This window comes from Anabas testudineus, chromosome 11, assembly GCF_900324465.2.
Source record: "Anabas testudineus chromosome 11, fAnaTes1.2, whole genome shotgun sequence".
NCBI classification, from domain to species: Eukaryota; Metazoa; Chordata; class Actinopteri; order Anabantiformes; family Anabantidae; genus Anabas; species Anabas testudineus.
In genome coordinates, this window is record NC_046620.1 from 19,437,447 (window position 1) to 19,464,144 (window position 26,698).

At 39.8% G+C, this 26,698-nt stretch overlaps 3 protein-coding genes across 5 annotated transcripts in view; 2 read left to right on the plus strand and 1 right to left on the minus strand.

The window, feature by feature from the left end:
- Nucleotides 1-480: 480 nt before the first annotated feature.
- Nucleotides 481-12,197, minus strand: zdhhc18b (zinc finger DHHC-type palmitoyltransferase 18b). 2 transcript variants are annotated; one of them, XM_026348683.1, is made up of 9 exons: nt 11,393-12,197; nt 10,475-10,635; nt 9,195-9,344; nt 8,888-9,025; nt 8,299-8,350; nt 7,652-7,754; nt 7,451-7,560; nt 6,241-6,343; nt 481-3,010 (listed from the first exon to the last, which is right to left on the minus strand). In XM_026348683.1, the coding sequence occupies exons 1-9, from the start codon at nt 11,641-11,643 to the stop codon at nt 2,660-2,662; spliced, it is 1,419 nt and encodes a 472-aa protein (XP_026204468.1). In that variant the 5' UTR covers nt 11,644-12,197; the 3' UTR covers nt 481-2,659. The 2 variants fall into 2 exon arrangements, with proteins under 2 accessions (XP_026204468.1, XP_026204467.1); XM_026348682.1 differs by lacking the exon at nt 481-3,010 and having other exon boundaries at nt 4,748-6,331.
- Nucleotides 12,198-12,706: 509 nt separating this feature from the next.
- On the plus strand, nt 12,707-18,327 carry kdf1b (keratinocyte differentiation factor 1b). Of its 2 annotated transcripts, none has more exons than XM_026349566.1 (4): nt 12,707-12,896; nt 13,632-14,584; nt 14,674-14,778; nt 16,812-18,327. In XM_026349566.1, the coding sequence occupies exons 2-4, from the start codon at nt 13,651-13,653 to the stop codon at nt 16,904-16,906; spliced, it is 1,134 nt and encodes a 377-aa protein (XP_026205351.1). In that variant the 5' UTR covers nt 12,707-12,896; nt 13,632-13,650; the 3' UTR covers nt 16,907-18,327. The 2 variants fall into 2 exon arrangements, with proteins under 2 accessions (XP_026205351.1, XP_026205352.1); XM_026349567.1 differs by having other exon boundaries at nt 14,692-14,778.
- A 3,484-nt stretch (nt 18,328-21,811) lies between these two features.
- The window catches only part of LOC113153966, a 32,836-nt gene continuing 27,949 nt past the window's right edge, over nt 21,812-26,698 (plus strand). The window contains exons 1-5 of the mRNA XM_026347897.1: nt 21,812-21,918; nt 22,000-22,129; nt 22,440-22,601; nt 24,128-24,265; nt 25,241-25,392. Coding sequence (XP_026203682.1) covers nt 21,874-21,918; nt 22,000-22,129; nt 22,440-22,601; nt 24,128-24,265; nt 25,241-25,392 — 627 coding nt within the window. The 5' untranslated portion in view covers nt 21,812-21,873. The remainder of the gene's footprint in view (nt 21,919-21,999; nt 22,130-22,439; nt 22,602-24,127; nt 24,266-25,240; nt 25,393-26,698) is intronic.

Here is a 26,698-nt window from a genome sequence, read left to right on the forward strand (position 1 = left end):
CTTCACTTTCTCCAACTTCAGTTTCACAGTCATCTGTGAAATTCAGCCTAGCGACCACATGCTCACACGTCTAGCTCCTTCTCTCACCACAAGACTGTAGCCTACTCTGTTCAAATCACCTGTCAGCTCCCTGACTGACTGTACAAAAAAGGGATTATGTAATATTAAAACCACTCTGTATTTACATTTGACTTTTAAGTACATGATCCGGGGAGAGGGCTCCTGCTGAATTCTCTTTGTTTTCATGAAGTAGATAAAAAAGAGGAGAGGAAGACCAAGTAAAGTATTTAAGAGACAATTGATGTGATTCGTGATACAAACGCCTGAGGCTCAGCAGTTATGTGGAGCAGTTTGTGCACTTGTTGACTGTGAATAGAATTATCTGACCTAGAAACTGACTGCAGCAGTTTGCAGGTCATCACTGTCATCTAGTGGTCAATTGCAGCACTTCACAGGAGTAAAAAAACGGAATCACCGAACCTTTATTTCTCCTTTATTTGGACAGGAGAATTGGTTTAGTAACCTTACAATTTGTACATGTGCAGTACAACATGTTTCTTGTCAGAAATGTATCACTTGCATTGACTCTCACTGATATCCAGGCAGTGTCAGGATGACTTCTTACACAGTAAATACTGCACGTGAAAAGATTCTTCTTTATTCAGTGTTAACTCTTTGGGTGAACTACAGATGAGCAGCTTGTGTGTGTGCATGCCTATGTTTTTAGTGCACGGGGATGATTGCTTGGATCATTGCATTTTGTGCAGCTATTGCCATCAGGTTACAATGTGGATAAACATGATATAGGTCACATCGAACTTGCATATTGAATATCTAACCTCTACAGGTTTCCACCTGAGAACACACCAGTACATCCACCATTTACTTACATCTTCTTAGATTTGTCAAAGCGCACAAGTTGTAACTGTTTGCAAAAAGGAGAGAACAGGTATTGGAGACTGGAAGTGGACATTTGAAAGGAAGTTTTAAATCATTGTGTGACATTAATAATAACACAAGTAGGAGTGAAGAATACTGCTTCAGCTCAGTTACACAACTATAATTATGAATCCAAAACACAGGCTTACCAAAAAGAATGTGGTGGGGGACCTCTGAGGTGTAAGATTTGATGCTTGAACAGGTGAAAATAAAGGAAAATACCATAAAATACATCTTTAGTCATTATCATGCAGTTGGATTTGCTGCCATTTCTACAGCTCAACAATTACACACTGACCACCAACTTAACACATAACACCAACTGACCCGTTTGCTCAAATTCAGTAAAATCAGGGAAAAGCTACACAAAAATAAAATTCACATAGTGTCATTTCAATCATTTTGGAATGTGAAGTGAACTTGTTGACAGAAAGACATTTTGCATCAGGATTAGATTTGACGGTGATATAAAGGAGTCAGCTTCCAGGGCGGGAATTAAGACAACATGACACCTGATTCTGAAGTATTTTGATATTTGGATCCGATATCTACAACTCCCTTAAGTTAGAGTTGTGTAACCACACTTCCTCATGAACGTGAGCTGGCGTGGCAACAATGCTAGCGATTATTCAATAAAACGTAACCACACAGGCTTTAAACACCAGTACACAGTAAGTTAGCTGTGACCAAATGAGAAAGAGAAATCGCACTGCTCAGCACATACAGATCATTTTCGTCTCTGAAAACTACAAAGTCAGAAACTACTTCCTGCTATCTCTCTCTCTTCCTCTGCTGTGCACGAGTGACGGCACTCCTTGTGCCCACTGTAATTATCCGGGCAATCCCACATTCTTGTTTCCCATATAACCACTAGGTTTTCTGAGCACAAACACTGGATGGTCATCTAGAGGAAAATGAGAAAAAAAAGGAAAAGACATTTGCTCAATTTGACAAATTGTGTAATGAATTAAAGACTCAGACTCTACCTCTAATGCCTAAATCATGTAGACTGATATTGTGTCCTAATTAAATGACCTCAAACATGTTGCTGAGTGGTAAATAAGTGTTGCTTTATGTGTGGTTGGTAATTCTACACCAAAATCATTCAATGATTCCTTCCAAAATCTTCTTTAGGAAGTTGGAAGTCTATGAGGGCCACTAAAGGTATTCATAATAAAAACACTTCCCGTTCCTGTTTCTTTGTCACTTAGAGGGGTTTGATGTAAAGAAGGAGATTTAATAAAATAATATATATATAAAAGCAATAAGGAAAATGTTGCCTTATTCTTCAAAGTGCTCCAAAATCCAAATCTTGTCTCTTTCCATAGTTCACCACATTATCAGTCCAAACTGTCTCTGTGCTATTCCGCCTAAAGAGAGACTCAAATCCATGCCATAATGCTGAGCAGCATATTATAGAAATGCCATATGTGAATTTTATATTTGGAATGGACCTTCCCTTTAAGAGCATTTCTTCTCTTTACAGACGCATACAGATTCTGTACTTTAAGTCTCCAAACAAAGCTTTTCAAGCTCCCACAGTCTGACACATCACTGTTACTGTTTCACAATATTTAGTGGATGTGATGCTGGTAATTTCCATGTTTTACATGAATTATCGGATAAAACATATCAACGGCACGTCAAACAATAAATGAAGAAGAATTTGAATTCATACTGTGTTACAGCATGCAAGAAAGTGTATTATCATTCAAGTCAGTCAGTGCAAAGGGGTGAAGCTGGCACCTTTGTGGCCCCTGTCTTTGGAGCTGGGGCCAGTGTTCGAAGAGGTAGGGGATACGGGGACATCAAAGGTGGGGTTGGGGATATGCAAAGCTGCTTGTTTGCTTTTCCTTGAGCCAGTCTTAGTGTGACGTGGAGAGGAGGTATCACCTGTGGAGCTGGCAGCATGGCGGACCCCGCAGCTCCCGGAGAGCTCTGGTGAGGGGTCTGTTGCGGGGCTGTTGTCTGGGCAGGTTGGACCCGTCTGAGGCTTCCCCTGAGGACATGACGTGGACAGGAGCGGAGAGAGAGTGGCAGACTCCAGCAGACCCTTAGTTCCCTGTGTGCACTGAGGAAGTGCGAGAAAGGGGAGGAGAAAAAATGAGAAGTGATGAGACAAGCAAGTGCAGTTAACAGAACAATGTTAAATCACTTCAGTGAACGCAACAACAGCTGTGAAAGATAAATCAAAGGCAAGCTGAAAGGAAAAGCTGGCCCTTCAAGCAATCTGAAGCAGCAGATCCCATGTTTCATGCCATAAATGTGCACAAGGACGCACATTGGAGCTGGGTAACCACACTGTGTTTGACAGGCTTTTGTTAAGAACACTGGAGACAATAGAAGCTTAGTTTGAATTAAACAACTTATGTTAGCAAACAGACCAAAAAAAGGTCTAATGTGCAACAGCAGATGCTGAGATGTCCTGGTTTTCAATCACTGGAGCCTACACTTCCCATGATGCAATTCTGTCTTTTGTTAGAACGCACCTGCCTGCCACATTCTTCTATGGGTCTAAGTCTATTCCTCAAATCTTTAGTGAAAGTTTTCTGTTAGCAACACACTAATGCTATGCTAGCAGCTCTAAGGAAATATGTATTGAAGAGTCAACATGCTGGAAATAGCAATACTAACTTGTTGATGCATGCAGCAGATTTTGCATAGAGAGCAAAACCTGACTGACGACAGATAGAATAGCATTTGTTTTGCAGGTATTTACTATATCACGAACCAAATTACTGCACAAATGAAAACTTTTAACTGCTGAAAGATGCTACACCATGTACAGCTGAGGGGAGCTGGAAATGGATCGCAATTCTTTGTGGGTTTATAACTTTGAGTGAGGTCATCTTTTAGTTGGTGCCATAAAAATGTTGATGAGTGCAGCTTTAAACACTGCATTTTACTTAAAGTACTTGTCTGTAATGTCTTTTCCACCTTGAAGCTACAGTATATGGTCAGAATTTGAATAATGGATGAACTTGAAGCCTGAGGAGTTCATTTGTTATTCAAATTTAAAACATTATTAGTTTTCTAGGTGAAAAAAAAAAAAAACAGATCACAATTCACTTTAAAACACTATATTAGACATTAGTATAGAAGAGAGCTTTAATTTCAGGTCAATCCAGCCCGATCATTTCATTGTACTAATAGGTTATCAGTCAATAAACGTGTTTTCCTACGGTTTATATTTGTATTAAAACTTTCATCGCATACTGTGAGTTCTCATGTCTCATGATGGTCCAAATGTCTTTGACAAACCCAAAACCTTTAGAGTTAAACCAAATCATCACAAATCAATGGCATGAAATTGTGGAATTTAAATTAATACTCACACACTACCCCTGAGCTGTTTGAGCCATAGATCTTCTGTACATTGTGAATTTTTACCTACAGCACATCCTCCGTTGTGTTAAATGATGCACTCTACAATGTTTGCAGCATCAAGCCATGCAGAAGTAGAGCAGCCAGCCAAGAGGACATGCAGGCACAGCAGTGGACACAGAGACTCTGCACTCGCTTTCCCTCTCTCTCACTCTCTCTGAACAACCTTACCAAGCTCGTCTCACTTTTCCTGCTCTAATTGAGGCTTATCAGCCAGTGCAGGACACAGCAAAGTCCAGACATTTCTGCTCCTAGCGTTGATGGCGGGACAGGCACAGAGACAGACCACAGACAGAACTGTATGTTAGGACTGGGGGGGTAGACACACAGTGGACATATCAATACCGGGACAGTATGCTCCAATATGGAAATTGAAAAGGTGGACAAAGAAAAACTATGAGAAATGAGAAGACAGATAATGAACTGCATGGAGAATACACAGGTTTTATTGCAATTTTACTTTTTAACTTATGATACATTAAAAAAATAGACATATGTAGAAAACAAAATAGACAGTTTAAAAAATGTGGTGTTAAGGCTTGATGACAAAACAAGAGGGAAATGATGGAGAAGTGACTTCATTTGTCACAGATATTAAAGCACTTTAACCTTCACAGTGCAGATAAACACAACCAGAGGAAGGAGACAGTAGGAAGTGACCCAACATAGATAAAAAATTAGATACAGGACAAGCTTCTCCAACAGAAGCCTGAAACAGCACTTTTTAATCACTTCTGCTCTCTTTGTTCCTCAGACACCGAGTCGACACACTGCACAAGAACTAAATACTGAAGTGCGGATAGTGGAAGGAAAAAAATATATAGAAAAAAATCAATAACATGAAATAATATGAACTGCAGTTAATGTGACATTTGCCTGAGGAAAACATGACTCAGTTGTTTAGCAGTGCATGAACTCTCTGCAGCAGGGTGGTGTCTGAAGTCATCAGACTGACAACAACAGCAAACCGTCCTTAGTACATTTGCTTTTCAATGAGTAGCTACCCATCCAGAGTGAGAAGAGAAGATCAACACTGTTCTCATGACAGCATGCTAAATATAAAGCTACACCTAGCAGCAGTTAGCTAGATTAGCACAAATGAACAGTGGGAAAGAGCGAGTCTAGCACTGTCTAAAATAAAGAGATGCACCTACCAGCAGAACCATAAACGTGTGCTGACTCCAACTCTGTACTTAAAAGAATGTAACTTTTGAAAGAGGAAATAAAAGATCTTTGCCAAACAAATATGTCATAAGCAATACATTGAAGTCATAAGCAATAAAAATTTTACTCATTTCAGAGTGCTCCGGTATCTGCTGCTGCAACCACACCAGGTCAGGCACGACCAGCTGCTCGTGGTGCTACTGTCAGCAAACAAACTGACAATGCTGAGTCAGTGTCCAGACTTTTTCGCTAATGATCGCCCTGAGTTCACCATTACAGCACAACGGCTACTTAATGCTTAAGTGACCACTGTTCAGGGGAGTTTTAATGCACAGACATGAAATTTATATTGATTTTCTCATTTCTCTATTTGTAAAGGAAGAAAAATATTACAAAAATGATTCGACTATTCGTTGGAAAAAAAAAAAAAAAAAAAAAAAAAAACTCGGTTATGACTAAACTAATAAAAATATGTCAGCCTACACTGCAAGCTCATTTTAAAAGTTTGCACTGAGACAAGTAATCCATATTGACATGTAAACATGTGACTGTAATGTAAACACAGGATATGAAAGGGACCTGTTCGCATCGCATATAACCCATTTCACTACAGCAAAAGGCAAATGCTGGGTTGGGGCAACGGCACGCAACATCCTGTCAGGCAGAGGAAGACGTTTGGAGGGAACTGGGGGGTGCAGGCACAGGAGGGGAGGTTTCCTGAAAGCCAAAATCCTGCTGAGAAGATCCTCCTACCACATGCATCTCGCTTTTCGTGGCCAGAGCCGGGAGCTCGACGTCCGCACCACTGGTTTGGGCAGATTCATCTGCAGGCAGGAAACCTCGTCTGTCGATCAAGCTGGGACAAAACAAAAACAAGAGGGAAGGAAGGTCCAAGCCTCCTTTTATTCTCAGCATCTGATGTACAGACAGGGGCTTTTCACACCTTAGCACGTTTGCTTTGGTCCAAATCAGTGGATGAGTTTGTAAACTTGGAGCGTTTTCCTCTTGGTTCAGTTTCTTTTCACACTTAGAAAAATCCAGTCAATGCCAAATTAAGCAAGAACTTTTTTCTGCTTATTGATCAGATAATAACAATAAAAGTAAATACAGGACTAATGTGTTGTGGACAACTGTACATTTGTGTGACAGGAGAGAGCCGTCTTCACTATAAAGGTAAATGCGGGTTGGTCATCCCACTGATTATTGTTTATAAAAATCACACGCAGAGTCGTCAGACCTTAAGTCTGTGAGGAACTTTTCCACGTTTGTCCTCGATTAATTAGACAGCATGTTTTTTGTGGACAAATGAAAGAAATTAAAATCTACACACCTCCCAAAGTCCTCAAATCATGCTACTCATAGCGTATGGTCTTGTTTTGGTTTGGTGCTTTCTTAACAGGAGAACTGCACCATGGCTCGTTAGATGATGCAGACCGAGACCACCTCTTTTTAGGGGTCTCAGTGCGGTTGTTTTGGTGCGCACTCAAGTGCGATTACCGTGTTCAGTCCAGACAAAACAAACTGCACCAAGAGGCAAAACGAACTTGAGTTTGATTTAAACAAACTAAATCCTGTAGGTGTGAAAGCACTCCGGTTCTGTATGCACACAGAACAGGTGTCTCAAAAAATGGCTACACAAGAAATTTGAAGTTGTGCATTTAAAATGTACTTGCAATGACAAAGTCAAACAGCGTACAGGGGTTGAATGGAACATATTAACTGTGAGCCCATAGAAATCAGTTATATTTTCATTTAATGCAGCCATTCTTGCATAACATTAACAAGAGATAGTGACTGAATGCATTACAGTCACTGTATGTTGTCATGGAAACCAGGCATGCATCTATCTGAGACACCAATAAAACCAAATGTAGTCTGTATCTGGATGAGACATGCAAACACAGATTTAATCACACAAGGATTCCAGTAGGAATTCACACAGTATGGGAAATGTACCACTGACCTTGGTGGCATGGGCCCACAGAGCACAGAACAACAGTTAATAAAGATGTTCCTGTGACTGTATGGGTTGGTGACATCTTCACCGCTCTTTCCTGACCAGGAGCCTTTAATCTATATTTGGAAAAAACAACATACATGTATTAATGTTGACGCTGTAAGGCAATACAAGAAATGTGCCAACAACTTCCAACGCAGCACTCACGTCTTCGTTAGTGGTCAGGTTGGAAGCCACCAAGTATGTGTGGAAGCCTGAGAGGCCCAAGATGGACCAGACTGAGAAGAAACATATCACCAGCTCCACTGCAGTGAAGGGCTAGATTAAGGAGAGCATCAGGATATTTAAAGAGGGAAGCATAGAAAGAAACAGAGTGAGTCCTAGAAGAGAGCAGAAACGAGTTAGCATTTTAGCATTTCTGGTTCCAGAAGTAAAAGGGTTTTTCAGTAGATGTCTAAAATTAACACAATGTCTCAAGGCCTGTTTTTGTTTGATTTGCAGCCAAATTACAAGTTGGAAGCTTAGTTGTGGTGATGCAGTCATGTGACTGTGGTGTAGTTTGCTTATAGCATGACAACAGCTTTATACTTCTGGTGATTGTTAAGGCTTCATAAATCAATAAACTAATGTTGATCCGTGAGCAAAATGTTTAAGTATCCAAAACCTATGTTTGTCACAGACCTTATTCTCTGCAATAATCCAAAACCATGGGATTAAATCCCATTGGTTTTTTGGTTGAGAGGTACGTCTGGTGGTGCACAGGCTGGCTAAAAAAAAAACATCATCTTTACAGCAGTCTATAAAACCTGCTTGGTGACAGTGTTTGTTTACACAAGACATTTTAAAAAGGATATCTGCCTGGACTCTCCTGCAGAGCAAACACCAGGCCTTTTCCACCTTGAGCTCCTGAAAGAAAGAGAAAACACAAACCTGTACATGAATCTATTAAGAAGATAAAAAGGCGACTAATTGTGTCGGAAGTCCCAAACTAACAGTCGCAATTTAATTTTCCTGATGTGGGAGCAGTTATACAACAGTCCAACAGAAAATGTAGCCTTTAGTGAGCAAGACTTCTGGGTGCAATAAAATTTGAACACAAGCTGTAAACCTTACTTGCTAGCTGTTCATGGGGGCAAAACAAAACAGGAATTGTGCAGTCATTTGCTGCCAGTGAACTGGTTGATTTGTGCACAGTTCACGAAAGAACTTGCACCAATGTCCAGTAGAAGTGGAGGTGTACTGCTGTTGTAAGCTTTCTGGCCTTTCTAGCTCATGCAGGTTATGTTTACAACTTTACCCGTGCTATTGCCCATCTTCCCCTACCACACCTTAACAGTTTCTGCCAGGTGCTGTTTGAGTCAGGTGTGTTTGCATTTGTTATCAGTAGGATCCTGCCCATTCTTCAACCATATAACACATGCGGATTGCACCATAACCACATACTTAGTGCCAGATGTGTGGTCACGCAACCAAAGATGAACGCCGTCAGGAAGGAGAGAGACACAATGAAGGTGTAGAAGAAGCGGTAGTTTCGTTTCCCAACGCAGTTCCCCACCCAGGGGCAGTGATGGTCGAACCGCTCTGAAAGAGTAACGCACCACACTTTTAAATAAAGGGACTGAAAGTTTCATTCAGATCATTCCTGTCTGAACCAGAGTAAAGGAATAATGCTCACTGATTCCCTATAAAGTCCATATTAATTATTTATGCTAGATAAATGTCATCATGTTGCTGTGTGTGCAAGGCTCACCCACACAGTTGTCACACAGGCTGCAGTGGGAGGTGCGCGGAGGCCGGAACATCTTGCAGGTGAAGCAATACTTGAGCTTGACCACCTGCTGGTTAATGAGGACTTCCTTTGTGCGTGGTGGAGGCCGGTAGCTAGTGTTTCCAGTGTTGTCTGCAGAGAAGAGGGGAAGATCAGCTGTGCAGAAGTGATTAGCACCTATACCCTACAGGAAAATACAGATCATTGTTCATTTAAGGAGGAGGAACTTTGCTTTGCTGCAGTGAGCACAAAATCATTAACAGAATGTGTTTACAATCACAAGGTAGCCAGGCTATCTCCCACAATACTGCACAGAATTAGAATGCAAGTAGGACACGGCTCCACTTTACACTACAGAGTTTAATTTAATTTAGAGATTGCGAATGATGAAACATTTCCTTAAATACAGACTGGCAAGTACATTTTCAAAACTACGTGTCATGTCTTTGTTTCAAAAATAGCTGCAACAACAGCAGTGCAGTTGGGTAACATGAACATCTTACATCACCACAGCCTAAACTTTGGTCACGAGTAGGAGTTTACAAAGGTGAACATGAAGCCAACTTTAGACAGCGAGGTCGCTATGTTGAAACATGCCGTATGGAGAGGATCAGTAATGTTGGCTAGACATCAAAGGGACGGTGAGCATAACTGATGGACTGCTTTGGATCTGTACAGAACCTTGTCAGGAGATATAACAAACGCCTCAGTCCTGAAATAGTTCCAAATGTTCCAAAAGACTAAATCAAGGAGCTTTAGAAGTCGACAGGACAAGTTTCCTCCAAAACAATGTCCCAACTGCCTGCCGACGTAATAAGTCATGAAAGCTGAGCCTTTTCTGATTCTACTTCTTCTACCTATGAAGTGAAAGATTTATTTGTCATTAAAATAAGCCTTATAGACAAGTATAAGTGATGACTGAATTTGCTTAATGTTTCATTTTCAGAGTAAAACAGCTGATGTTAGCAGAATTCCAGGATAATAATATAATGAAGGTCCAAAGCAAAATAAAGCGTATGAAAGCTCTCATGTGTGCTGAATATAATGTGTCCTTGAAGTTGGACATTGACGTGTTATTTAAATTTCCGAGATGAAAAAAGCCACATGGAAAGCTCTGGTGACAATGATGATCAGGAGCACCACTCTTGGAGAAAACAGTGGGCACTTTATGGTGGCTTTGTTATGAATGTGATGGCAAAGTCAAAAAGCGTTAGGGACATCCACAGAGTTGTGACCCCAGCTGTAGCAGAGTTGTCCCTTACCAATCTGTTTTTCGATGTCTGCAGCCTCGTCTGGCGTCGCTCTGGGTAGGATGCCGGGGTCAGTGAAGCTGGTCTGGAGCAGTGTGGTGACCACAAATACAAAAAGGACTCCTCCAATGACGGGAATGCAGCTGGTCAGGTGTTTGACGAGGAAGGGACAGCTGTGATAAGAGAGAAGCCAAAGACACAGGAGGATGAATTACTGTGACACATATCAAAGGCTGGGAAATGAATCCCAGTCTCATTACAGAGGCTACGTTTTTTCCACACATCAAGGGACCTAGTTTTAATTAACATTCAGTGCCTTTAATCACCAGAAAATAATGTGATTTTAAAAAATGCCATTTTCATATTCAGGCTGTGAGATATGAAGAATAAGGCTTTCTTTCTTTTTCTTGTATTCCAGCACACTGTTATTCTAACAGCTACAAAAATAAATCCCTGACTAAGAAATTAGTATTTCTATTAGTAAATATATCTCACTGGTGTAACTGAATTAGTTAAGATTAACTGGCAGCTTCAGTTCGAGGTTTAATAGCCTGTTTCTAAAGTTGTCAGTAAGCCGCCATATTTGTTTTGATTCGGGAACTAAGGCGCAACTCAAGAAACGAGTATTTACATTGTCATTATTCAGTAGACTTGATCATTTTGTACCCAGATGGTTAGAACAGTCTTTGGACAACGCAGAAATGTCTTCTGAGCAGAACTAAACACTTCCTAACAACCAGCTGGGCTTGTCAAACATCATCGGTTAATAAGGTTTTCGATAAACCTATGGTTATCCCTGCGACCCAAACGTGTGCTGGTACGTGATGGACACAAACTGGATCAACTAAACGTAGCCAGGAAACCACCAACACAAGTGCCCTCGCTGATTTTCTATCAGAATCGTAGGACAATTACAAAATATTAACTCACTCAAATATAAAGAATAATCCACTTGTGACGAGAATAAGGCCCAGAGTGAGGGGCAGGACCCCGCTCTGCCGGGCCAGAATAAGCCGTCCATCGCAGTAGAAGCGGTTCTTCCCGGGGAAAACTTCCCACCTTCTCCTCGGTCTTCTCGGCTCCTCTCTCTTGTCGCTGTCGTGTCCCTGGTGAGGTGGGGGGGTCGGGTTGGGTGTCGGAAGAGCCTGTGGGTCGATTTGCTGATATTCGCAGTTTTTCATGATTTAAGGTCGAACAACCGGGACGCGCTGCCCGCGACCCGCAGCATCACCGACACCCGCGTACTGAGAGGCAGCTGCGCGGAGCAGATGTCGTCACTCCACCGAGAAAACAAGCCAGCGTCAATCCTTTACTATGAGCAGCCAGTTGTAAATAACCCGAAGACCCCGTGGTCGATATCACAACCCCGTTACTTTCCATATCTCACCATAACTGTCTCTGAAGAGTTTGCACACACTCAAGACATAAGCCGCTAGTCTTCGTTAACGTAGCTGGTTAGCGGTGCCCCTCAGTACCCAGCTCAGCCAGCTGCGGACCGCCGCACATCACTACACCAAAATACCTTCACCACTGCTAGCTCGTTAGCATACCCGTCTTGCACATTTTAGCCATTAGTTTTACTAATATGGAGCAGTCCCATATTTATAAATTATAACTTTGAAATGGTGATGCATATTGCTCCTCTCCTGTCGTAACAACACTCATTGGTTCGTGACTAACACTGGTCTCGGAGCTGAGATTAAATCGTCGTCCGGAGGCAAATTAGCTGTTGTCAAACTTCACACAAAGGAAACGTGGACTTCCGGTAGTTTCGAAATAAAAAATGTCTGTGTAATGATGTTTCTTATAAAATAAATGACAACATGACATATAAATACGTTATATTTTTTCTACAGGTGCAATCTGGTGACAAAATGTTCACTATCTATGTAGCGTTTGGTTATAATTTCACACAGCTTCCGGTAAAGAAACGTTTTATTGTAGTTAACTTGACAGAAGTTTCTCATTCGAGGATATTTCCAATGTTGAGGCCGGAAATCATTTCAAAATAATGGTGCGAACATTTTGAAATTTTGAATTTTTGTTTTGCGAGGTGTAGGTGAGTAATGTTTTATTTTATGGTGGCCCATCAAGTTATTTGCTGCGTGGTTTATTTAAGTTTACGGTGTGTCATTACAAGCAGAAGACTACAAAAATGCCGCAATTTTGGGCTAATTTTACAGTGACCCTTTAACTGGCCTATTATTTTTTTTAGGGCAGAACCGGATGGTAACATGTGGCTGAAACTACCTGTGCGCTTCCTGTACCTTGACGCACAGGTAGACGGATTTGGTCGAAAAGTTCACTGAAACTGTACTTTTAAACAGAGGGAACACAAGAGACGATCAAAATGGATTAAAACAGAAATGTTCAATGTTAGGTGGAGACGACAGCTTTGATTCGGGAGCCGGCTGGTGGACGTACGGTTTACACTGTGAGTAGCTTGTTTACAGAGAAATTCGCAAGTCCTCTAGCAAATGGAGGAAAGAGCAGCAATGACAAGTCGCCATGAGAGCGAAAAGGATTTTATACACGAAGGAGAATGCGGCCTTTTGATAATAAGACGGATTTATGTTAGTTAATAAATGTGCGGGGAAACTGCTCATTAATGCTGTAATTTCACTTGTTTTACGTGTAAATACATCGCGTGGCCACTGTCAACACTGGTCCCGCCGTCATGACGGGGAACGTCAAACACATAATGTCAGTAAGACCTAACATCTGTGTAACCCACAGACGCTGCTTTCTAACTTGAAGTCAGAAACTGCGCTTTTTGTTTGTTTGTTTGTTTGTTTGTTTTGTTTTAATGTAAAAGTTCGTCTCTGTATTTCACAGATGGACGCGTAGGCTAAGTTCCAGTCTAGAAATCCCCATGATATCATCCAGTGACTTCTAATGTGTGACACTAATTGTCTTTCACCGTGTGTTTACACTTCTTCCATAGAACCAGTTGGGTTACTTTACCTGCCCACCACCCGAGGATAGTAGTTTCACATTTGTTTTCAACAGAGATGCCCTCAGGTGGCAACAAGTGATTTTACATTTTGACAGACTGGAGCGATAACAGATCACATTTAACCCTCGTTTAGTGGTGTCATTTCAACCAGTCTCTTTCCCATTTAGATACTGTAAATGTCAGGAGACCTAATTGTCTCTCGTTCTTTTCCAGATTTCTGAGGTAGGAAGTCATGTCTGCAGGCAGCTCTGGCAGTCAGAGAAACAGTGCAGGGACTCGGGCCTACAGGCATGGAGCGAGCCAGAGTAACAGTCAGAGGTTGTCATATGAGGAGCGCTCTGTTGACCCAGTAGATTACAGGTTCCCAAACTCAGAGTCAAAGGCAGTACACAAGGCTCACTTCAAAGATGTGAATGGGACGGAGTCTGAGGCTGCTGGCTTTATTCCTGGCTCAGCTGACCCTCCCTCTGCGGCACAAACTTGCAATCCGTGCACTTCTCCAGTGAGCTGTAGGACCTTTGTGTGCAACGTGTTGACCTGCGGACTGTACAGGGTCTGCCAGCGTTCCATCCTTGCTCCGTGCCTCGCACCGATTGAGAGCTCCCCAGATGAACCAGAGAAGGTGAGCCTCCGAGCTGTGAATCCAGGAGACCGCAAGAAGGAGGAGGACAGCACAGATTGGCTGGGGGATGTTCGCATCGCTGGAGTCAAAATTGACAGTCCAAGAGAGGTTTTAGTTGTTGAAACCAAAACTCCATCATATGTGCCTCCCGCTGGGAGTCACACACAGCCCAGCCACCCGTCCTTGCATGAGTCTATGAGGTTTGATGACTGGGAGGATGGCGAAGAGGATGTGGACTCTCTGATTACTAAGAAGCTGCTGGAACTTTACTCTGAGTATCAGATCGAAGAGTTGGCCCGGTGCACCTCAGATTCTGTGTTTCTGAAGAAGAGCAAGGCCATCAACCATCTCATCAACTCGCTGGCAGAGGAGCACAAAATGGGTGAGCAAGAAGCTGAGTGCCGGCTGGTGCGTGGCATCATTCGCATCAGCACCCGGAAGAGTACGAAGAGGAGGCCGCCCACATCCAGAGTGGAGAGGACGATGTCAGACAGCGGAAACGAGACAATGAGGGAGAGCGATTCCTTCTTGTTCAGCAACAACAGTAAGTTGGAGTTTTTCATGTTTAAACTCCAGAAATATTGGCCTTTGGTGTTGCAGCCACAGAATAGCTTTCCTATAATTAATTTACAGCTTTACTGTTTCCTCAAGATGACTACAAATCAAATCCAAACATCCAAATATCAGAGCTGACGTCCTCTGACAAGTGTGCCAGAGAGATATGGAGAAACAACGGAGGTAAGAAATCTGCCTCTGTTATGTTATTACACACCCTGTTTATACTGTTAGAGTCTTAAATATACAGAATTATACAGACTTCAGTGGAAATTAGAGGAACAGTTGAAAAGTGGGTCATTCACTCAATTTAGTCCACAAGTCAGGTTAGTCTCTTGAAATCACCGTGTGTGTTTACCAACAGTCTCTGCCCACATCGTATCAGTCCAGCACCACCTTGGTTTGTTTTCATCAGACAAAGCCGAAACAAACACTGGTCTGTTAACATAAATTCACATTAACGTTAACCTTTACTTCTGACTAGACAAATAGTCTAATTCTGAAGGCATTAAGATAAAACATGAATTTATGTTTCATGTTGTTGTGATAGCAGATAAGTACAGGGCCGTAGCCCTGTATTATGTTGATTATTCAAATGTTCATTTCAGTTACTTTTGGGGACTCTAAAACTCTAAAGGAAGGTATAAATTGATGGTTTTTAAACCTTCCTGTCATGGAAACATAAATATGGGAAAAAATATAAAACTACATTTGCATTGTGACAGCTTAACAATAAGATTTTGTGTTTTTCCTCTGTTCATGACTTTGTGCCAACACAACAGCCTGCCACCCATTTTGAAAATGACTTGTCTTAAGCTATTTGACCTATTATCTATTGCTAACTTTATCATTAGTCTGTGGAGGTGGTATATATAAACTACAGTGCCCGTATTTTTCATTATGAAGGAACATGTCACCCAGTGTAACAGTAACATAAAGTAGTAGTAGTTTTAGCAGAGTGAAATGTCAGAACAAACAGAATGCTTTTTGTTTATTTAATAGATCTTTGAGAGATACTGTACTTTAAAATAATATTCTAATAAATTTAGCACCCAGCTAAAAGCATATATGCAGATTTTCAAATTCAGTGTAATGGTGTACAGAGGACAAATTCCAATAAATGTACCTTTGTTCCATTACTCACAAACCTGCCTGTAAGTTGCCCCTACTGTGTCAATTTTCATTTGTAGAATCTAAACCCTTATGCAGGTTTATTCCCTAGTCTGACTTTTATTTCTTATATTACATACACAGAATATTGCTACCATGTTCTAGGAAGAAGTTGAAATAACAAATGATTTAGGTCTTAATGTTGTTGCTCAGAATTTGCTGTCATTTAGCAGGTCCACCCTGTCTAATAGAGTAAACAACAGTAACAGTCTCTGTTCAAATGTATCCTGAGTTAATTCATTGGCTGCACTAATGATACACAAATAATTTTAGTTTTTTGAAGTGAAGGTTCTAAGTGAAATGAGTACTACATGGTGTACTCTAGTACAGTCTGTCAGCTGTTTTTTAAAACCAAAATGTAATTCTATCCATGTGCAGGATTTTTAACTATAACAGACCACATCCACTCCTTCATTCTTAACCTAAATCATACATACATGTTCTGGGATTCTGTTATTGAAAGTTATTCATCAGATTAACCAAAACTCTGTGCTCAAATGCGTTATAAATTTGCCTGTTTGCAGATTACAAAAAATACATATCATACATACCAACTGTATATCAAAGAGCACCACACCAGTAAACGGTTGCATGTGTCGCCCTGTTACCGTTAATTTGAACAGGCTTCAGGGTCATATAGGCAACAATATTATCCAGCTAACATTACCCTTGTTATCCACATATAAAGAAACCTTAGCCTGTTTAACTTGTTTACTTTCTTGCTATATTTCTGGATACATTACCACAACTTTTAGTATTTTTCCTGTGAGAAAGAAGTAGAAAAGCAAATCATCTCTGTATCTGTACATGACCTGTACAACTACAGTTTTTTGTGTATGTGCTACATTACAAATGTATTCATATGAGTGGTTCTTGCTGGAGGCCTAATATTGTTTATTCAGTGTGTGCATTGTTCTGGCTGATTAATATTGTCTTGTACAAGCTAGAATGTATGATGTTTTTATACAATATAATGTGAGAAACTCTGTACCAGACTCATAACCTTATAACCTATTTTTTTCATAATGATTCCACATTTCTTGTAGGTCATACTTCCAGTTCTCCAACAGCCTACTCACCTTCTCACACCGAGACCAACTCTTCAGGTGTCCCGCTAATTCGCACCTCTGTGAGAACATGATTCCCGTTTCCCTCTGGCAATCAGATGCTTGAATTATTTGTCTTGCTGTGTCCACAAGGTCACATATGGGAGGCTGAAAGGGGACACTACTTGCACAGCAGTCTGTGGCTGAGCCAAGCTCTTTGTAGAGACCATGGCTTTGCTGTGGTAGAATAAAATGTGAAAAGTCACATTGTCTGAAGGACATCAGTGAACTCAGGGCTCTGTGTGTAGATATTTATGGTTGATATATGTTATGTGTATATTTGAAGGATTGCTTAATTTAGAGCTTATCCTGCAGGCAGATACCACCAGAAGCTCTTAGCTCTATCACAGTTATCTGTCCACTCATCACTGAAGGAGATCACTATGCTTTTGTTATGCAAAGGACAAGGTTTTTTTGTTTGTTTGTTTTTTGGCACATTTCATTTTCTTTTCATCATAGATTTATTTTTAAACAGATTTGCATGATCTGTATTTAATTTCAATTCACACTGATGTTAAGGATACAATACCAATCAGAAAATATGTTCTGATTCCATAAGTTGTCTTATTTAAAACTGATGTGAGTGACATGGATTTGTTCAAAAGTGGCAATAATATAAAAAGATGAAGTAAGAGTATTTGTTAGAAAGACAAAGGCAGTTTTTTATGATCATTTAAAATCCTAAATTTATGTGTAGTACACTACATATAAAAAACGATTTTATTGTAAAATGTGGCAAATAGTTATCGAGCAGATCCTTACAAATATTTGATTTCTGACAAAACTCAGTTGAAAAGAACATGTCTATATCCTGGAAATGATGCTACAGCCAGTTAGCTTAGCTTAGCATAAAGACTGAAAAGGTCTGAAGGTAACAACACCTGTAAAACACACTTGTTTATATGTAAGATATTTATTTCCTACCAAAACTGAAGTGTGCGTAGTTGTGTTTTTACGTGGTGCCATTTGCTATTTTTCCAGTTTGGTTATAGTGCACACACAACTTGGTTAATCAGTGAGCTTTAGGGGTACTGGTAGGCGTATGTGTCTTTGTACACATCTATTTTGTTTTCTCTTTGTTTCCTTCATGCTGGGCTACGCAAACCACATGCTTTTGATGGCTTTCTATTTCCCATACAGACATGTATAGAATATTGGAGGGGTCACAATTCAACTCCTTTTCCTCGCCATTATGCTTGTTTTAAAATACTTTTGTATTGCTAGTAGCTTCATGCACTTCTGCACGTACGTGCACATTGTGAAAATTAATTGTTGCTGCAATTTGCGGCAACAAATCCTTCTTTAATCTTTTTTAATTTCAGCAAGGAAAGACAAGTTGAGAAAAAGCTTCTTAGTCTTTTAAATCACATACATGTAAGATGCTTTCTGTATCCTGCTTGTAGCCATGTACCTTTCTGTGTGTTACTCAGCTAATAAATTGAAAGATATTGAGAAAGCGTGTTCTAACTGTAAATGATCTATAACTTATTAGTAACACTATCCCAAACTGAATCACGAAGGGAAGGTTTTCAAACCAACATACTTGCTGTGTTTGCCATGGCCCCAGTGGGAATTCAGCCAGCTGACTTCTTATCAGCATTTCCTTATGGTTACTGTATTGGACTCTATTGTAGTGACTTCATTTGATTCACACAGCTAGCTAATAGATTATGTTCCAACTACCCAGATTATGCTTGCTTCTCGGTACCTATTTTGCATGCCCAGTTCCGATTCTGTGTTTTGAGTGTAAAGAATAAAATACTTCGAGTACTGAATACTGAAAAACTGTATTTTTAGTTAATCAAGAAATGTGCTGCACCACCATATAACTAGTTGTTCTGGTTTGATAGATCAAAAAGTAGAAAATACAACTAATTAGAAAGTGATTCACTGTCTCTGTCATGCAAATACCCATTAACACATTACTGCATTTCACTAAACGGCAGCAAACCTTCATTGCTTGTTTTTGCCACATACAACCACAGGAGGGAGTCAAAGAATGGATGATGGATCAGTTCCTATGCTCTCAGAGTTCCCAAATCCTATAATTTCATCAAGCTTTTAAGGTTTAAAAAGGTTTTTTTCATGTGCCTTACAACCAAGTTTTGATATAAAAAATTCTACATTACAACATTCAAATAAATCTTGCATTAACTGGCTAGAAGAAAAGCTCTGTGGTCAAGTGGTGGCTGACAGTCTGAATGGGGGAGGCTGCTATAAGGATGTGGCTGAAGCACCTGGCATCCCCCAGGAGCTGTTTGCCAGCCTCTTGTCCAGAGAAAACATAGCAGGGAAGGAAGTCATGAGCCTAGAAAGCATTAACAGTGCCCCACCAGGCCTGAACCTTTATCCTGAATGTCAACTACAAACGATAAATGACCACCTCTACTCTCTGATAAAATTCAGGTGAACCCTGTAGAATGTGAAGGTGGTGAGAGATTGGTCTGTCCCTGAGAGTCGAAAAGCACTGTAGCGCTTTTTGGGAATTTTTTTCATTAGAGATTCATACAGGGCTACAGTTCCATTGCTAGCCACTTGCACATACACAATTTTGTTTTCTTGAACTCCTAAAGCGCAGAAGCCTTTTGACCAGCTCAAGTAACTTTTTACTATAGCACAGATCTTGACTCCTCCTGACACTTCTTAACAATTCACCATGTCAGCATCCTTCTGGATTCCTCTTCCTCTACATTTGGATAGATGGTACTGGTATTCTCCCATTCAATGGTTATACTACTGTCCTCACCATCGTAGACAGATAGTTTAAAATAGTTCACTTTGCTCATCTTGCCAAACTCCCCTCCGCCTGCGAGACTTCAGACCTGCTCCTCCAGCATGTTTTTTGGCTCCATGACATTGCTAGAGCTATTATTCCTGACAGAGGTCTCCAATTCACAGCTAAGTTTTGGTCTATGTTCTGTAGGCTACCGGGTACTTCTTTCAGCCCATCATATGGTTTTCACCCCAAGTCCACCAGCCAGACAGAGAGGTTAAACCAGAAGCTGGAGGCCAGTCTCCTCAATAAGAGTTTCTCAACTAACTTCTCTGTCAATTATCATAGACAAAAACTTTACATTTACTGTGATACTACTATTAATAATGATGAGTGATGTCCCTGTCAAATATTTAGTGAGAATGCTGACTTTAATATTTGACACTGAAAAAAATTAATCAAAGTTGGAATTACTGAAAAACGTTGTATTGCCATTGGATAGTAAAAGTATTAGTAATGTGAAATTCTACCTAAAATGCTACATTAAAAGCTAAAAAATAGGTAAAATCTAAGCTTTGATTAAAAAATTGTTAATATATTTTATTATCACATTCATATTAATTTCATGAAACTGGCATATTTCTGGTGTTTTTTTGAAATTCTACAAAATACTGTAGGTGTCGTAAGTATGTAACGAAAACAGACAGAGCTATGAACTCTGGTCCTAGTTACAATAATATCTGTGATCAGAACTAGCATTAAATTAATTGTGAAATATATTTGTGTGACATATAATGTTAATAAGGTTACTGGAAAGGAAAAGATTATATCATCAGTGCAGACAGCACCTATCACTTTAACAGCTATAGCCTGAAAAACCTAAACTATGATCTAACTAACTTACATTTCTCCAGCCATCATTTTCACTTTTAATTTTAGCTCAGGATAGTGTTAACAGTAAGATTTAATACTGATGTATTATACCTAGCAGTACATTGAATAATGCCTGGAGAGAGCCATTATGAATTCAGATGCAAAACATTATGTCCAGCATAATCCACTAACCTTGTAAGTGGCAAACATATTTAAAGAAGTGTACAATTGTATAAGATGCAAATATCACATCTTTTTCTCTTGCATATTACATTTTAAGAAACATTTGCCTACAACAACTTGAGTTACTGTATTATAAATACCTATCTTACCGTTTCGGATCGCAAGGCCCTACAGCGGATAGTGAGGACAGCTGAGAAGATCATTGGAGTCTCTCTCCCCTCCATCACCGACATTTACACCACACGCTGCATCCGCAAGGCTACCTGCATTGTGGACGACCCCACCCACCCCTCACACCCAATCTTCACACTTCTGCCATCAGGGAAGAGGTTCCGGAGCATTCAGGCCCTCACAACCAGACTTTTGAACAAATTCTTCCCCCAAGCCATCAGGCTCCTCAACACACACACAACAAACTGAACCGAGCACACACACACACTCTCTAGATTTGTCATGTTTCCATCTTTCAGATGTAAATTGTATTCATTTCCGATACTGGTCGCTGCTGTTTTGTGTTTTGTGTTCTGTTTTTGTCTTCTGACGTCTATCTGCACTTTTTCTTTGTGTTCTTGCACTGTTTGCACTAGGTTGCACAGGATGCACTTTATGTGTTTTGCTAGGACAACTTAGCAGTCCTCAGCCGCATGTTTGTCTTGTTGCCGTTTTATGTAGCACCATGGTTCTGGAGAAACGTTGTCTCATTTCACTATGTACTGCTTCAGCTATATGTGGTTGGAATGACAATAAAGCTTCTTGACTTGACTTGACTTGACTTGACTTGACTTGACTTGACTTGACTTCCTCTTCCTACTTCTGTTTTTCCAAATAATATTAATTACTATAATTAATTAATATATAAACATAGAGCTCTAAGGCTCAGTGCATTTAATTGCTGTATTTGTTTAATTTATTTAAACCATAAACTTGTATTTTATTACAAGAAAAGCAATTTTCCTACTGTCTCACCCACCGTCTGTTTATAATTCTTACAGTAATTGCTTCCATCTTTGATTGTCCTGTAGGTCTTGTTATTCCAGTCATTGTCAAAGTGTGCTCAGCATGTGCTCACTATTTTTTTCAGCATTAATTGCTGTAAAGATGAAATTACTGTAGTATCTCACAAAATGATCATAATACTAACATGCAAACTTCCAGTCGTGTGCACTTTTGGTTTTGTTTTCAAAGAAACAGCCACTCCCTTAATGTTTAACAAACCGAAACCTTTTTATTTGTATGACCCATTTAAGTTGTTCAGCACTTCAGCTTAAACACGTCAAGGTAAGTCTGCCAAACCTCAACAGTTTGAGTTATTGTATTATAAATATCTATTAATTACTTTTATACTTTTCTGATGTTTAGATGGATGCGATTTACAACCTCCTCGACAGACACAGACTGCAGTCTTACTACAACAAGTTTCTACAGTTAGGTGTGAAAGATGAAAGAGATTTCATTGACAGTGTAACAGATGAAGACTTAAACAGCTTTGGTAAGACTATAGTTCATAAGAGTAACGCTGAATTTGTTTGGTTTGTAACTTCCTCTTCCTACTTCTGTTTTTCCAAATCTAGCTTTATGGGATTACCCTAATAGCTATCCACTCATATTTTCTACAGTTTGCATTATAAATTTCTGTTGTGACTGCACTTTTTAATATATTGTGTTATTATTTTATGTAATAGTTCAAGTAGAAACATATACAGTACAGTATACTGAGTTAAATAACTACAGTTTTAGAGTTCAATTTATAACAGTTTGTTGCCATTTTCAAACATAAGTATACTTATATTTCCAAACAGGATTTACTCAGGTGGAAAAGAATCGTTTCTCAAGGATGAAAGACACCATCGTCAGATTTCGAGCTCCGGTACAGCCAGCTGCTACGCCAGTGCAAAAGTCAATGAACTCATTCTCTCTGCTGTACACATACCCGAAATGTCAGGAACCCAAATGCATCAGAGGTGAATATATATAAATAAATAACTATATTTATATCAAATAAAATGGCCATTCTTAATAGAAGTCGAGGACAATATTTCAAAGCCATTTTGTTGCCGAGATTTTCTGATCAAGGAAATGCTGTGAGACACACCCACTGGAGTTGAAGTTCATGAGAAGAACAAACCACATGACTCGTCGAAGCTGGTGTCTTTTTTACAGCAGATCCCACCTCTGCTGAGGCGAAAGTGAGGGGCAAGAGTCCGTGTACGTGACAGGAAATAGACCAGGGTCCGACCATCTGTTCGTTCAGTATTTCTATTACTGTAGAAAACCAAAAAACGAATAAACGGACGTGAATTTCGTTTCAGCTAGGAAATTAGAAAATAACGGCGTATTTCCATGATCTTGTTAAATATTAGTAATCCAATAAATGGATCAACCAAACCGACATAACAAGTCTTATATTTGTTTTCCTTTTATTAAGTTATATATTGACCGTGCGCAGACTGTACTGCAGCGCTCAGTTAACTAGAGGGTGTAAGAGCTTTATGAGGGAGACTTTAAAAACCAAATCTGATTTTAAAGAAATTATAAAACGTTGAGTGGCGCGGGAGGTGGGGGTGCAACGTGTATTTATAAAAATAGCCGAGGGAGAAACAATAACTCTTCTAATTGACGCTTTTATTTGACAGGTTAACGTCCTACAGCGACATCTAGTGACCATGAGTAGTCAAAGCGGCTTCGCTGAGACCATACGTCTCTGAACCTCAGTGATTTTATCATCATAAGTAAACTAAAATCTATCGCAGTATTGACACAGAATTAAGGGAATTACTTTATGGGTAACATGTAGTGAAATACATTTTAAGAAAACAACTAAATAGATTAATGAAACTACTAAAATTGAGTTAAGAGCTGTCCAATAGAAGGTCATGTGGTCTGATGAGTCCAGATTTAACCTCCAGAGTTCCAGAGTGATTGGAGTATCAGGGTAAGAAGAGAGGCGGGTGAAGTGATGCACCCATCATGCCTAGTGCCTACTGTACAAGCCTGTAGGGGCAGTGCTATGATCTGGGGTTGCTGCAGTTGGTCAGGTCTAGGTTCAGCAGTATTATGTGGCCAAAGAAGGCTCATGAGACCTACACTAGGGTTAATGAAAAATAAAATAACATGAACTAGGTTGAGCACATACCGAGCACATCTTATCTTGACAATGACAATGACTGGAATAACAAGACCTACAGGACAAAGAAAAACAGAAGCAATGACTGTAAGAATAATAAACAGAGGTGGGGTGAGACAGTAGAAAAGAGGGGCAGGAGGAAAGTTGTTTCTTGTAATAAAATGTGAGTTTATGGTTTACAAATACAGTAACAGTAATGTTTAAACATTAATACACATATGTATAAAACAGAGCTTTAGAGCTGTGTGTTTATAGGTTAACTATTTACTAAAGTGACATGTCTCTTACATAAAGCAGATATGATCTTGATGTTATATAAAATTGTATACTTTTTAAAATAAGTTTGTCATTTTAAACTTTCAGATATGGATCCAGCACAAAACACAGTTGAAGATCTGATGTTGAGGATCTGTCACCTGGAAAGTATTGACTCATCGAGAAGTGTCTGTCTCTACACAGTGGATGGAATGCCCCTGACAGAAGATCCCTTTTTCAACACATGTAAGTTCAACCAGTGCTTGGTTTTATAATAAATAATCGGAGGGCATTTATCAGAGGGATTTTGGATTAGAGTGACACCAGAGCCCCAGAGATAGAAGAGTCGCAACAATGAGGGGTCAAAAACAATAGTGTGTTGAGTGACTCATATACACTGCCCATCCAGGAAAAAAGTCACCACCAGGATTAAACAAAGCAAATAGGTAAGAGTCCCCATTGGATAATTACTGCATGGTTGATTCTCATTTCTTAAAAAAAACATGTCTAAAGACACATCCTGTGGTTGTGGAAAAGATGTTAATCTGTTTCAGAAGGGTCATATTATTGGCATGCGTCATGCAAAGAAAAAAAACAACAAGAACTGTCCAATGCATTATTAAAAATTGGATTGAACCATCATCTTCGAGGAAGAAATGTGGCTAGAAAAACAAATCTTGAATGATTATGATCTCAGAGCAGCAGAACTCTCACATATGGTTATAAGTGATTTCCCACATGAACAATGCGAGGGGAAGTCAAGAGATTGGGAAACAGCGGAGCATCCCAAAGAAAACCACTTGTCAGTGAGGCTAATCAGGAAAAAGGCTTGGATTGGTTAGGAAGCATAAGAATTTGGACTATGGAGCAATGAAAGAAGGTTATGAGGTCTGATGAGTCCAGATTTACTCTGTTCCAAAGTGATGGAGCATCAGGGTAAGAAGAGAGGCGGGTGAAGTTAAGCACCCATCATGCCTAGCGTCTACTGTACAAGCCTGTGGGGGCAGTGCTATGATCTGGGGTTGCTGCAGTTGGTCAGGCTATATCAGAAATGTTATGTTCCCAAAGAATTAGGTCAGCTGACTACCTGAATATACTGAGTGACCAGGTTATTCCATCAATGAATTTTGTCTTCCTTGATGACATGGGCATATTCCTGGTTGGTTGTTTGCACACACACACACCATCAAAATGGTTATTTTGATTTTGTTTTATTTACAGGGTCTTTACAGGACAGACACATTCAAAGTGAAGATATCCTTTATGCAATATTTACACCGAAGCAAAACTTGAAAGCAGTTCCTCGAAATTCATGGCAAAAGCAAAGTGAAACCTATGGAACAGATTCAGTTCGCTGTCACATCATGCTCCAGGTGAGCTTACTTTATTTTCTTTGTTTAATATACAGTAACATTGATACTTGAATCTGAGCCAATGGGTCACAGTTAAAAGATTTAACCTTATATCCGCCAGATTTCCAAAGTTGTCATTTAGTAGAGTTACATCCGTTCCATGCATTTGCCAAAAGTCTATAGGGGCCTGATTTAGTAAAACCTTTGAAAGGCAGGTGCAAAATGCATGTCCGCAGAGGCTGATTTTCAGAAGAAATTAAAGCGTTCAAAAAATTTGTTCACCATCCGTGTTAATATATTACGAATGATAATGCATAAAACATATTGTCAGATTTAATCTTGTAGTTGTTAGGTGAGCTATGGCGTGTCGGAGGGGCAGGGGGGCATTCAAGGACGATACACATAAAATGAGATAGCCTACTGCAAGTGTCAAATTGATGTAATGTAAGCCGTCTTGGTTTCCGAGAGTTATGGGAGCAACTTTTTCCACAAAGTGTTTCTTTTTGTAAAACTGATGACCAGCACTCGTAATTTCTCTAAGTCGAAATTCCTCATGTATTTACGCTTGTGACTCTCCAAACTCTCCATGGTGGACAACAGTGAAACACACAAAATCCTCAAATGTTCTTAGTATATAATCCACAAAATGCACATTTGGCATCTTGGTAAATCAGGGCCTAGGTGAAGCAGGAATTGTATACAATGCGACTGTTATATTGTTTATTCTTTAGCTCAGTTTGAGATTTCTCCCAGTTATACCACCACAGCTGTTACAAACCAACTAACGAAACAAATGTATAAGCAAAAAAAAAAAGATTTATAAGCTGCCCGGTCTTAAAAACAGGACACTCGGGGAACCAACTAGACAGGGAATCAAACAACAAAAACTGAAAAACAGTGAAACAAAGTGACAACTTAAAGATACCCAAAATGCGGTGAAGAGCGAAGTATCAAACAAAGCAATAAACAAAGTGATAACATAACCCAGGGAAAACTAAGTGACAACCAAAAACCCTCTGTACTGATGCTGATAAAATACAAACTACACACCAACTATTAATACAAAGTACCAAGAGAAAACTCTGCTCTGACGCAGGCAAAAATACTAACCAACTAACATACGGACCAACAATACAAAGTAACAACAAAATCACAGTATAAATAGAAGTACACACAAACCAGCTTACTAATCACAGACAATCATAGACAAAGTGAACAAAATCACTGCAAGGACAGGCAAAATACAAACAAGCATGCAGACCAAACAATACAAAGTAACAATGAAAATCAATGCACTAAAGCAGACAAAATACTTATTAATGTACAA

Excerpts from the sequence above, each read along its gene's own strand:
- kdf1b (XM_026349566.1), top strand. The coding sequence starts at position 13,651 with ATGTCTGCAGGCAGCTCTGGCAGTCAGAGAAACAGTGCAGGGACTCGG. Across the intron at positions 14,585-14,673 it reads CTTCTTGTTCAGCAACAACA|CTTTACTGTTTCCTCAAGAT; the intron begins GTAAGTTGGAGT and ends ATTAATTTACAG. Across the intron at positions 14,779-16,811 it reads GATATGGAGAAACAACGGAG|GTCATACTTCCAGTTCTCCA; the intron begins GTAAGAAATCTG and ends CATTTCTTGTAG.
- zdhhc18b (XM_026348683.1), bottom strand. The coding sequence starts at position 11,643 with ATGAAAAACTGCGAATATCAGCAAATCGACCCACAGGCTCTTCCGACA. Across the intron at positions 9,345-10,474 it reads AGACATCGAAAAACAGATTG|ACAACACTGGAAACACTAGC; the intron begins GTAAGGGACAAC and ends TCTTCTCTGCAG. Across the intron at positions 3,011-6,240 it reads CGAAAAGCGAGATGCATGTG|TGCACACAGGGAACTAAGGG; the intron begins GTAGGAGGATCT and ends GCACTTCCTCAG.